The sequence below is a fragment of the Tachysurus fulvidraco genome, chromosome 5 (genome assembly GCF_022655615.1).
Source record: "Tachysurus fulvidraco isolate hzauxx_2018 chromosome 5, HZAU_PFXX_2.0, whole genome shotgun sequence".
NCBI lineage: Eukaryota > Metazoa > Chordata > Actinopteri > Siluriformes > Bagridae > Tachysurus > Tachysurus fulvidraco.
In genome coordinates this window covers 21,403,254-21,417,404 of record NC_062522.1, presented here as the reverse complement: position 1 = coordinate 21,417,404, position 14,151 = coordinate 21,403,254, and the positions used below count along the sequence as shown (strand labels likewise).

General features: G+C 37.7%; 1 protein-coding gene across 1 annotated transcript; it reads left to right on the top strand.

Moving 5' to 3' along the window:
- Nucleotides 1-4,508: 4,508 nt before the first annotated feature.
- On the top strand, nt 4,509-14,122 carry smpd2b (sphingomyelin phosphodiesterase 2b). The gene is made up of 11 exons (XM_027147316.2): nt 4,509-4,665; nt 5,419-5,510; nt 5,878-5,974; nt 8,778-8,854; nt 9,087-9,180; nt 10,009-10,098; nt 10,184-10,266; nt 11,202-11,334; nt 11,484-11,588; nt 11,954-12,110; nt 12,222-14,122. Exons 2-11 carry the CDS (start codon nt 5,473-5,475, stop codon nt 12,629-12,631), a joined length of 1,284 nt encoding a protein of 427 aa, XP_027003117.1. The 5' UTR covers nt 4,509-4,665; nt 5,419-5,472; the 3' UTR covers nt 12,632-14,122.
- Nucleotides 14,123-14,151: the final 29 nt, after the last annotated feature.

Here is a 14,151-nt window from a genome sequence, read left to right as displayed (position 1 = left end):
GGAACATTTTGTAATTTTTCCAAATCTTGCCTTGAATTTCAAAGTTCCCTATAACTTAATAAATTAATGACATTTTATACTGTGAAAGTTGTGAGCTGAAAGCATTTTGATATGCTACTAGCTCTCCCAATGCTTTGTAGTCATCAATTAGCTTCATTTTGAAATTCTTTATGATAGCCCACTAAGAGTATTATGCCACCTAGTGATGCCAGACTATCAGTGTGAAAAAGAGGAAGCATGTGTTAGCTTTCTCCCTCTCATGGTGCTCGCTGTCATATGATAGAGAAGAACTGGCTGGTGGGTGGAGATTGGTCAAAACTAAAAAATGCAGAGCAGTCTGTAGGGGAAAAAATAACAATACATTTACATCAGCAAAATAGTGTTTTGGTTTTTTTTTAGTTGTTTGCTGAAGCAGTAGTGTTTAGTCAGTAGTCATCAATTAGATTTATTTTCAGATATTTTCAATTAGCTTTCCACTGAGGGTACTGTATTATGCCACCCTGTGATGCATGACTAGAAGTTGGAAAAAGATGCGGCTTTAACATGTCTCGGAGGAAGCATTTGTAAGCTTTCTCCCTTCTGTGGTGAAAGCTGTCATATGATAGAGGAGAGCTAGATGGTGGGTGGGAATTGGCCAAGACTAATACAGGGAGAGCAATCAGTAAAGGGGAAAAAAGAATTATACTATGAACTATTGATGAATATGATTTTTTTTCTCTCTTTGGAAACCCTTCTTCATAATGTTTATTGAATTCTAGCATGTCTCCTTGACCACCTTGACATATAAAGGGAGAGAAGTGTGAATATCATGTGTCCAATATATCCTTTCTATACAGGTACATCTAAAACCTTGAATATAGGCCCGGGATATTTCCTTTGACATATCATAGGCTGCTGTCTCCCAATGGTTTGCTGATTTTAACAGAAGGAAAATTTACAGAAATGCCTAGTGTGGCAAGCGACACAGCAGCTGGTTCCCCTTTCAGGGACCCAGGTTATATAGGGGGAAACTTTCCCTTTCATGGAAACTCAATGCTGTGTCAATGGTTTAATGCTATGGAAGCATCAATACCAATTCTGCCACAATGAGGCTCTGTGGTACTGGCATAGACAATTGCTTAGTGTACAGAAGACCAGATCAACCCTAATGGACCTGGGGTTGAGTCCAAGCCTGATGAAAGTGTTGAAGAGGACCAGCCTACCACAGCACCAACATCATGCAAAGGTGCACCTCTGGCTATAGCCCTGGACACAGTCCTCACACACACTGGCTATATTTCTAGTAACTTATAACTTAGACACTTATAGGTGAAGCCATTACAGTACATGCACTTCATAGGACAGAGCAATAGCATGTGTACTGTAGCCCAATGTGAAAGGCGCTGCTTGGTCACAGCATTACCCCTGCTATGATTACCAAAGCACACTAAAATTTGGAAGGATTTATTCGTCTTGAGTGGTGACCTGAGTGACCTGACTGGGTATAGTGGCCTTTCTTGTTGCAGAGATACATGGGGCAGAGGAAACGAGGCTTGCAAGATATCCAGCTATCCAATCACAAAAGGTACATTCCTAGTTAAGGTTCTTGGTGTGTTAAAGCCAGTCAGTCCCATTCTATATAATAATAATAATAATAATAATAATAATAATAATAATAATAATAATAATAATAATAATAATAATCACTAATAATAATAAAATACAAAAATATTTCTTTATGCTTTTAAAATTGTGGCTATTATTTTGACTGAGGTCACCCGGCTCTCATGTTCTCCTACAGTATCCTTTCCCACTTATCACATCACCATGTCTTTTACAGGTAAGATATCTTGTATATTACTTTTATAATCTTACTTATGTTCTTATAATAAATAGCCATCCAATATGTTATTACCATTGGAATTACACACACACACACACACACACATTGTTCTTTATACTGTATATATGCCAAAAAGTAGGCCCTGCACCTGTTTTGATTCACAGATTCACATGCTAAGACAATATGATGGCGTCTCTGTCACTTCATGTAAAATAAACCTGTGACAAGATCCACTAGCTAGTTAGCTATGATAAACTCTTTATGAGAGCACTCCTTCTGATAGATGCACCTCGCTTTACTTCTTCATGTGTAATCTTTATTCTGTTTATATGCACATTTTTGCCATCTTGCATTTTCACCAAGTTAAAGCCATCCATTAGCTCCTGGTGTTGAACAACATAGTTACCACCCAGTCAGCAAATTTCCTTTGGCCCAGATTTGGGCCAGATAAACAGCTGAGCTGTGGCCCAGATTAGTTTGTGTTTGTCGGCCCAGATATGGCCCACATGTTTAAATAACTACAGCTTTAAGAGTAAACATAAGAATAATTTTAAGGATGTATTCAACTCAGAGTAATAAAAATCACAGAAAAAAAATACAAAAAAATCAGATTAACTTGTACAGAGAACTTAAATTGAGAAATTGAGTTTTGATGTGCCTAATGAGGGTCGGCAGTGTCTTGTTGGGCCTCATGTTTCTTCATTCGCTCCCTCCTACCCCCTCTCAGTCTCTGCAATAAAGATGAATTTAAATAATGCTAGCAGCAATACAATATGGAAGTTAGAGTTGGAGGATAATGGGGGAAAAATCATTTAATATAAATTTCCTCCTTTAATATTTTAATTGCAATAATTAACCACCTCTGATTGACCAAAATTTTTTTTTTCCAGTATATTTTCGAAAGGAATTGCAAATTGTATTTTTCAATATGTTGGCCATAATAATACCATAATTTCTTCTGACAAATTATTTAGATTTTGTTTTTAGAATATATTTTTAGAATACTTTTTCACCAACTGGTTAAAATTTACACTGGATGTATTCTGCTATAAAAAAGACATGCATGACTTTCAGTGCATAAGAGAGATTCCAAGGAATCGTCTGCAAAGTGCAAATCCCGAAAAGCGAACACTGTACTGTCACCAAATTCAGCTCACACATCACTGATGTCCTGATAGTTATACTACAACACTTACTTGGGGGAAATATTTTCATATAAAAAAAAACAAAAATTGTACAAAAAGACATTCTTCCCAAGTTGACTGTTTTTAGTATTCGCTTTTCGGGTTTTGCACTTTGCAGACGGTCCCTTGGTTCGCACATAGAGACATGTATTTTGTCCACCACGGAGGAAAGCTGATTTTGAGGAAAATTGGGTTGTAGCTGCCTCTCTACATTACTACGATAGAAAAGAGGTGTTATTTGTGTAGTAACAGCGTTTAGCTCAGGAGTTATTGACTTGGAAAACTCCAATCTGTGAATATGCGGCCAACTTTACTTAAGTACTGTTGATTTATAGCCAAAAACATCGGAATTTAAAACGCCAAACCAGCGGAGCCCTAGCGTACATTAAACTGTATTGTTAAACTGAGGAAAATATTAGCTAATTTGACCCCTTCCTCAATTAAACTAATAACTAAACGCTTAATAACATGCAATATTGACACATAATGCTGCATATTTCAATGATATGACTGTAAAGTGCTAATCACTTACCTGAACGTAGCTTACACAGTCGTGAGGAAAGCAGAAATGCCGCCCACTGCCCGAGTCTCAGTCACATTCGCGCCGTAGTCTCACTCCACCAATAGGAGGGAAGATGCATAGCAACCTGAGGTGTGGGACGGAGGATGTCTGCCGCACTTGATTTCAGGATTCCTGTGTTTTTCCACGTATAAGCCAAAGGTTTACCACAAGTCCGTGTTTCTCACTGTGTGCCATAGCCCAACCACATATGGTTCTCATGTGTTCATTGTTATCTGGGCCATATACCTCAAAATGAGTTGTGAACCAAGAGAACATTTCCCGCCGATTTTAAAGTTATAGCCACGCCACATCTAGGCCATATGTGCCAGATAATACCCACATGTGGCCCAAATGTAATTGCTATCTGGGCAATGTATATATTCATATAAGACTATTTTTTTAAACATGTTTGCCGAGCAAGAACTCACTCAAGTGGTAAAGAACTTTCTCTAGTTTATTATCTTGTAGATGAAATGTTATTTTACACAGATTAACTTGCAAACACTTCTTCAGTAAACATCTGCTGGTCTGTTGGCTAGCTGGGATATCGCTGAACTTCTGAGTATCTTGGTGTTGCTGGAGTTGAAAATAAGGGCACCAGTCAATGAACTTCCAATTCCCTGACACAGTTTACTGTGAGTCTCACAGAGACGTAATAATGAAGGACCTTTGTTGTGTTTGACTGGAAACTTGTGTACTACTGCTGATATTTTACCACCATAATCATATTATTAATGACATACACTGCATTTACTTCCTATATACAGTTAAAGCCAAACATTTACACATACCTAGATTAAATAGATTCCTTCTAGGTTTTCACATCTCCACATATTTCATGATACCAGACATTTATTTTGTCAAGCCAGTTAAAGCATCTAGTTTGTTCACATATCACACCAGTGAGGTGAAATGAACAAACTAACTCCGCCCCCCATGTCGACGTCACCCAGACCCGGAAACAGCAGGGTAATGAATCGGAGTCTGTTATGCGTCTGTGATGTGACAGCTCACGTTACAATAGCGGAAACATCTCAAGTCTACCACATCGTTTATAGCGGATAAAAAAAAATTTCCAGCTTTTTCAACTTGAAAAGGTAACCGTAAACTATCAACGTTACATTTAAGCTGAACTCCTAAATGATTCTTTAGCTAGTTAGCTTTAGCTGCACTGTAAATACTCACAAAAGTCATTTGTCATGACAGTTAAGTCAGGTCACTTTTTACATAGTTTCATTCATTTTTACCTCACATGCTCTTCTTTTTCACCAACTTGTACATATTTATATATAAACGCATTAACTGTCGTTTTGGGATAAACTGCATTAGGAAAAGTTCTTCAGAACGCAACAAAGAGAAGTTTCCTGAAATATCTAAGCGTTTCCGTAAACAACACTCTACTGAATGTACCGTCTAACTGCTTATAAATGACCTTCTAACTGTTTATAAATGTTTTTATTTTGTGTTAGTGTGTTATTACTGATACGTATATAGCCACAAACGGTCTCACTGTTAAATCATTAATATGACCTGGGTTTTTATATGATTAGAGTCTTCTACTACTACTACTACTACTACTACTAATAATAATAATAATAATAATAATGCACAATAATTTATTTTCATGTACAACTGGGTATTTTGTTTTCTGGAGATATTGTTATATTGGCAATGGCAAATTATACTGTAGCTTAAAGTTTGAGAAAAATCAATTTTGTGTCTCATTGTTCATACTGTTTATGATCTTTACATAGCTCAGAATCTGCAAGCTTTTTCTTCACAATCTTTGATTTGTGATGTGACTGAGCACCATCTTTTTCTTGCTGACCTTTTTGTTTCTTTGCTGACAGGCATTTTTTCTGCAGAGGGGATCACACTTCTCTCACAATCCTGTGACAGCAGTCATGCCTCTAAGACTACGTATCTTCTCTCTCAACTGCTGGTGAGCACACATTCATATATACCTATATATATATATATATGTATATATATACCTTACATTGCTGCTTTCAGTGGAGGATTGGAACATCTTAAAAAGTAATCTCAACTAAGCTGCTTAAGGACAAAAAAACATGACTGGAAGGAATTTAATTAGCTCTAGCTTTTTGACTCCTAATCTGACTACTTCTAGGGTAACAGCTGAATAATTTAGTCAAAGGCAGTATCAGGTTTATCACAGTTTATACTATGCTAGAAGAAGAGGTATGGCGTTTTTGATACAACACAGTGTACCATAAAATCGTATCATGCTCAGTCACGTTGCTTCTTTCTTGCTTTGTGTTTATGTGTTTGTGCTTTTGCGGTTTTAGGGGAATCCGTTACCTTAGTAAGCACCGCACTGAGCGATATGTCATGATTGGAGATCTGCTAAGCAAGGAGCAGCATGACGTGGCATTACTGCAGGAGGTGAGATAAACACAAACACACACACACACACATTCTCATTGTCAGCAGAAAAATCAAAAGTGCAAATGTGCATAAGGATTGATTTCCCTCTGGAACAAAAAGAAAACTAAAACCGTAGAATATCTACTCGCAAGTGAATAGGAACAAAGATCACAAGACAAAGAAAGGTGTCTTGGTATGGTATGAAACATATTGTAATTCTTCTTTTTATGGTGTGTTCTCCAAATTACAAACCAGCCAGAGACTGGTAGCCTGCAGGACCCAATATTTCCATTATTATTGAAGATCACAACTGGATTCTGACAGTGCCACAGCCATCCATGGCCAGGACTCCCAGAGAGCAAAACTGACATGCTCTCTGGTTAGTAGGGATTACATTACCCTTTCCCTTGTCAATCACTGCAACACTAGCCAGTTGTGAGTCTCTGTGCGGTTATGAATATGTAAGAGGGTAGATATCACTTTCTTCAGGATGCCTTCAGCTACCTTGTTATGTAGCATGAAGCAGCAGTCCAAAAATATGCAGCAACTGGCTTCCCGTGTTATGGAGGAAGAAAGAAAAACGAAGAAGCATTTATTTGTCATATATCGATATGAAATGCTTTTCTTCACATTTCAAAGCTTTTTAGAAAGTAGGAGTCAGAGCACAGGGTCAGCTTTGACACCAGGTTAAGCTCTTGCTCAAGGTCACTACATTGACAGTGTTAGGTCTTGATTCTATCATTGATGCATCTGGATGTTTACGCCTCTTCTCAGTGCAGATGCTGTCGGCACTCACAATGGGCCTCATTTATCTTTTTTATTTAATTTTTATTGCTGTATGGCTCCACACTATAGTGCAGTTATACTTATTATAGGTTGTGAAACATCACCCATCTGTCTGTACACAGCAGCAAATTGTTATTGACACTGTAACACTAAAAGGACTTTGCTTCTTACATTGATCAACTTTTAATACTTTATGCAGGTCACAAGCATCATATACTCAATAAAACATAGTGCAAACCTCACTTAGGAGGATTATAATGTTATTAATTTTCCTTCTACACTGATCCAATAACAGTAACATGCAGATAATGAGTTCGTGTTTCATACTGAGGCACTAGGCAATGCTGCATTTTTTTTTTGGTACACATTTACATTTACAGCATTTGGCCGACACACTTATCCAGAGCGACGTACAAAGGTGCTTAAGTATCTATCGTTGAGTGCATGAACTCTGGTTCACTAGGCTACAGACTTAAAATACCATAAGCCTAAATCACTGTTCAAAGTTTTTTTTTTAAATACGCACCTACAACAAAAATGGAAGAAAATGTTAGTTGAAGTGTTTCATGAATAAGTAGGTCTTCAACCGTCGTTTGGTAATAGCCAGTGATTCAGCTATCCGGACACCTAGGGAAAGTTCATAAGTTCAAAGTTCACCAACTTGGTGCCAGAACAGAAAAGAGTCTTGTAGTATACTTATCTCTTACCCGGAGAGATGGTGGGACTAGTCGAGCAGTGCTGGTAGCTCTGAGGGTGCGATGTGCAGTGCGAGGAATTATGGGGGCTTTGAGTTATTGGGGCTTTGCGAGCTGCGACTGAAGGGGAGATCAGATCGTTGTGCAGGGATATTGGAAGATCATGACCTGGGGAGGAATCACCTGGGATGATCAGCTAGGATTGAGCTTCAACTGATGAGCCGTCATCCAACGATGATATATCTGCCAGACATGCTGAGATCCGAACAGTAGCAGTGGTATCTGAGGGTGAGAAAGAGAAGATAAGTTGTGAATCATCAACATAGCAGTGGTAACAGAACCTGTGTGGGAAATAACTTCATCAAGAGAGTGAGTATACACGGACCAAGTAATGAGCCATGTGGGACACCATTGGAGAGTCTGTGTGGAACACATGTTACTCCCGTTACCTGATATGAGCATTCTTCCAGGTAGGAAGCAAACCATTCCCATGCTGAACAGCAAATCCCAAGATTCTTGAGGGTAGACAAGAGAATCTTGTGGTTGACCATATCAAATGCTGCTGAAAGGGGGAGGAAGATGAGGACTGATCACAGCTTGGCTGATTTAGCAGCATTTAGTTTCATCCAAAAGGGCTGTCTCTGTCAAATGTGCTGCTTTAAAGCCAGACTGGTTGGGATCTTTGAGCTTGTTCCGTGATACCGGTCTGTAGTTAATGATGTCTGATGGACCCAGAGCAGGTTTCTTCTGGATGGGAAAAACCCTTGCTCTCTTGAAGGTAGTTGGTACATGACCAGATGATATGGATCCATTGATGATAGTGGTGATGAAGGGCAGAAGTTCTTGTGAGATGGTCTGGAGCATAGTGGAATGAAGTGGAACCAATGGGCAGGTAGAAGGACTGCAAGGCCAGATGAGTTATAAATCTCTTCTGCTGCTACGGACAACGAAGGAGTAGGGGAATCAGATGATGTTGTGGAGCTGAAGGGGGCCTTGTGCCAAAGCTTCAAGCTTTTCCTTGTAGAAGGAAGTCTTGGCAGAAGTTATTTCTGAGGAGAATTTGTCCAGGAGTGTATGGTAAGAGTCAAGATCTGCATAAAGGTGTGATTTCTTCCACTTCCTCTCAGATGATTTTAGCCTTTTTTTTACCTGAATAACCCGATAACCTGTTTGCAAGGATGAAGGAATATTGGCTAGAATATTACTGACCAAGTTCATCTGTTTTTTAAGGAAGTGGTTTAGTCATGTTATTATGGAGAAATAAACTCAGATAATGCAAAAAAAAAACCCTTTACCTTTTCTTTTTTTTTTGCTTCTTCTACTGATGGTCTATGGTTTAGGTTTGGAGTGAAAAAGACTTCTACTTCTTGAAAACGAAGCTTAGCAGCACACTCCCTTATTCCCATTATTTTAAAAGGTAAGTTCGACCATTTCATTTATGTATTTATGATTAGTTTACTATTATACTATATGCTGTGTAAGAGGTAATATTATTTCATGAATACATCCATAGGCATTACATTAGCATTCGTAAAATTCTTTTAAAGTTTTTAAAAAAGTTAGAGATTCATTGTGAGAAATTAAAAAAAAAACATTGTAATTAATATGTTATCATACATTCTTATTTGATTTGAACCTCTGCTTCTCAGTGGATTTTTTGGAAGTGGACTGGCGGTCTTTTCCAGGCACAGAATCCATGATGTCTTTCTCTACAAATACTCCTTAAATGGTTACCCCTACATGGTGGGTTCATACAGACTGTTTATTTTTAAAAGACAAATACCACTTTGGCAGATCCTTTTGATTCGACTGCTGCTGTTAGACCAAAGCATTAATTTATGCAGTGAATTCATAAGTTTTTTTTTCACTAAAAGCATGGTCATGACAGTAGATCCACCTGCACATGTTTATATTAATGGACTCTTTTACAATACTATGTTACAGCTTCTATCGTAGCAGCTTATTCAAACACACTTTTATGGCAGACCCTACACATAATAGTAAAATGTTAAAAACTATTAAAACAGTTGAAACTTTCTGTAAGATCTTTTTAATGTATCAGCACTTTGTAAAAGTAAGATGTGAAGATGGTACTTTTCTGCACCAGGGAGGTTGCTGGTGGACTAACAAACTAACTAACCATCTAACTAACTAACTAACCAACTAACTATTCTTTTTCCTTAGGAAAGTCTTTAGGATGGAGGGTCTTGTGTTTCTCTATAACACAACAAGCTGCATTATTTTGTCTTATTACGTTCAAGAGAAGGAAAAAAGACACTGGTGAACTAACTTAACTAACTAACTTACAGGAACAGGATTAATGGAGGTTTCACAAATTGTATTGTAACTATAAACAATGACAGTATGGCAAATTAAAATATTGCAAATTATTATTTAGAAAAACAGTTTGGGATGTGATGTTACACATAAATAATCAGATTTGGGCTGGTTATCACACAACCCTGTCATTGTTTGCATGCCCAAAGTGTTTTATTCCTTACATAAAGCAGGATTATAAATGTCTAGCTGGGTGGATGAGTGACTTTCAAAGAGTATTCTCTTCTGTGTCAGGCCCATCATGGAGACTGGTTTGGGGGTAAAGCTGTTGGGAAATTACTGCTGAATATCAGTGGGTTGATGGTGCATGTCTACGTCACTCATGTAAGTCCAAAATATATATTGTTTTCTTAATTGTGCAGATACGTGTTCAGTCCTGTGTTATATTGCTGTCACTTTTCCCCAACAGCTGCATGCTGAGTATTCCAGAGAACAAGATTCCTATCTCCCTCACAGAGTGGTGCAAGCCTGGGAACTCCAAAACTTTATACGGTATTAAACCACTCTCTGGTTTTAGAACAGGGCTGTTAAACTCATTTATGGTTTCAGGACACATTACACTTAGTCAAATGTGCAGTGGGCCAGACCAGAAAAAGTCAGTTTAGTAAACAATTTTACATGAACAAGGTATGTTCTGAATGTAATAGTAGCACAAAACAGACCAACATTTATACTGTTATCATATATACACAGTGGCTTATCTAAGTGTCCACCCTCTTAAATTGAGAATATGTTATGATTCTTCATAAAATAACCTCTAGATAAAATCAATACAATTTACAAATAAGACGAGTTGTGATTACATCAGTATATACTACCATTACTGTGAAACCACTCGGTTATTTTAGAGAGCGTCATGGCTACAGCATCAGGTTTTCAGCTTGCTGATGAAATAACATTTATTTTACCTCTATTGTAGTAACAGAGATTACAATAGCTCTTTATATCTATGCTTTTAATGCAATGCTGTCTACGCAGCAATTTTATTTTAGCGCATGGAATCTAAGTGCATTTGGTGGGCATGATTAGAACCATTATTAGGCTTGTCCCTGCCTGTGGGTCATATATTTGTCTATTGCAGTGAACCATGCACGTACAATTTAGCATTGCAGGTCTACTTATTCGCATTCTTTGGACAGTGGGATGAAACTGGGGAAGTTGGAGGAAACCCACACAGGGACAACATCTGAAAATCCAAAAGTGTACTTCTAAACAACAACAATAATAAAAAAAAAAACATAATTCTGTTCACATGTACAGTAGGTCCCTAAACTGAAAAGCACCATCAGAGCTGTAGCATAACTGTAATGCCTTTAGCTGTGTGTTTTAGAAATCAGAAGTGCGTTCTAACACAAATGCTTCCGTCACTATAGGTTTAAATACTTTTAATGTAGTTTAAAGCACTGTCTGTATTTCCTCCCACTCAGACACACATGTGCTGGGGCAGATGTAGTGATATTAGGGGGAGATTTGAACATGCATCCTGAAGACCTCGGTGTAAAATTGCTGCGCAGCTACGCTGGACTTCGGGACTGCTTTATTGAGACAGCTAGCTTTGAAGTAAGTACATAAACAGTACATAAAACTGAGTAAAACTCATACAATCCAGTGTATGCAACAAGATGTATTTTCATGACCAGACAAGAGTGTCTTACTGTAGCTGTGTCTCATTTGTTAATAGTAAAATTTACATAGTGTTTACTTTTCAGGGATGTGAACATGGATTCACCCATATAACAGACAACCCATTCACAAATACTCGTGAACTTAGTCCATTTGGAGGAGGAATCCGTATCGATTACATCTTATTCAAGGTGAGTGTGCTTGATTTTACTGTTGGACAGATCACATCAAAATTACACCTCCATTCAATACCAATTTTTTTCAGGGACACACACTATACACACTTTTTTTTGCACATGATGTCTACCCACAGCACTGACTCTAGCACACTGTGAATTAGTGAGTGCTGGTGTGATTGTTTTGAAGAGTGCAGCTCATATTGAGGCATGCGTAATAAACTGACAACTGGGTGTTTTATTATATGAACGCAAAATGAATCTATGTAATTCCATACGGAATACACCTTATGTTTAAATTTCATTATAAAGTGATTCATATTAGCACACATACCATACAAGACATAAAAATTAAAATAGAAACTGTATTTGGTTTACAGGGATCAGGGAGAGTGGAGGTGAGCTGTAATTCTATGTCCACTACTAAGGGCTTCGTTCCTGGGTATGACTTCCCTTACTCAGACCATGAAGCTCTTAGCACTGAGCTTCTGCTTTGCCCTTTAAAAGATGAGAAGAGAGAAACAGACTGCAATGCAGGTAATGAAGATTACCTTTAGAAAATGTTTTTTTTTTGTTTGTTTGTTCAACAGTTCCTCCTTAGTCCTCTTGTTAAATGCTTTCTCTGTTTTCCCTTGTATTGTTTATTAGCCAGTCTTTCTGAGCTGATAAACACTGTGACAGAGGCTCGTACGGAGGTGAAGGTAGGCCTGCACTGTGCTGAGCGCATGCGCCACACGGCTGCACGCACAGGGTTTATGGGCCTGGCCTTGCTGCTGCTGGAGATGGCCATAGCTGCTGTGCCAGTATTCTCGCTCGGAGCTGAAAAGCCTTTCCCCAAAGCTTCTTTCTACCTACTGGGGGCACTATGCTTTGCCATCCTTCTCTCTGCTCTCTTCCTGTACATTTTTTACAGCATGGAGGTGAAGTCCCTAGAAGGTACAGAGGACCAGATGAGGCTTGCAGTAGGTAGCCTGCAAGAACAACTGAAGGAGCTACCTAAGGTTATAGATGAGGACGATTCTCAAAGGGAGCCTGACGCTGTAGAACCAGAAGACTGAATAACCAAGATTCAAGATTCAAAATGTGAACACTTAACTAAATGTCTTGGGCATTTCCCACCTGTGTGCACAAGTTTAAGCTGAACTACACTCCAGAGCATTCTGATCGTATCTGCCTCGTTTTGGATAGTTACAAATCTGACTGGTAGACCTCATTCTCTCTATGCTCCCAATCACACCTCCCAATTTGAGACGCAAGTGTCTGCTCCTCATAGCTACTTTCATTGTCTAATGTTTCGTTCATTTAAGTTTTGTTAACAGACCACCATATGTTTTGACCAGTCTGTAAAGATTAATGTAAAATTATTTGCGAGACAATTGAAAAGAAATGCAGCAGAAAATCAGCATAATTAATGGAAACATTTGACCAGCAAAAATTATTTATGTTAATTTATATTTATATTAATTTATATTAATTCTATTCGTTTATGTAATCACAAATGATCACTGAGGACATGTTCAAAATGGCAGGTGTGAGCGAGTGGCTATTCATCTCTGCTGTGTACTTGTGATTCAATCACACAGGTCACATGTTAATGCCAGCTGTGAGTGGGGCATATCTCTTACTGACTTTCTTACTTGAGTAGGCTATATATTCTTGACAAAAGGGAGTTATTAGCACCACAAGCCAAAAAGTTTTGGCAGTTTTTATTAATAAAACTATGTGTGCGTCATAGTGATGAGTTTGCAGACCAGCATATAACTAAAGGATAGGTGTCTGTCTCAGGAATTTGATTGGACCAATTATCTTGCTTGGTCACAAATGGAGAACAATAATCAAGAATATCACTGAAAGATAATAGTAACCGAATTGTAAGCAATAACACTGTATAAGCAAATATATACCACAGCCCTGCTGAATTCTCTATTTTGATTGGTCAGAATGGGTTGCTTAATTTCCATTATCACCCTGCTGTTTATTATTTTCCTATAACAGCACACCCCATCATGTTTATCCCTTTTACACGTTCATGTCACATAAGAAAAATTTTATTTATTGTAGCACGTAAGGCGTATATGCTTTTTACATTGCCATTAATGTTTTTTTTTATTAATTTAACTAACAACAGATTTGATTTATCAGGCCCAGAAGATATACTGTATATCTAATAGAAGGTGATTCTAAGAACCACTAATTTCCTTTACATTAGTTTAATGGCCTAATGATTTCTGATTAACACCTGTATTTGATGTTTACACAAACTTTAATAAACTAAAACTACACATGTGAATTTATGTCTTAAAATAACTTAACTCTGTACTGTAATCACTCACTCCTATGTAATCACTTGACCATGTACACCTACCACAATATCACTTTCATGTAAACGTGTTTGTATACCTCATATATCTCCGTACACATATAGTATTGTCTGCTTTCTGTAAACCCTATATGCATTACATTTTACTCACTCATCTGAGTATGATTTCAGTTGTTTCAACAGATGCAGTTTTTTAGATGAAATAAATTATTCTTATTAAAAATGCAAAGCTGATATTTGTCTTTAAATATGTGTATG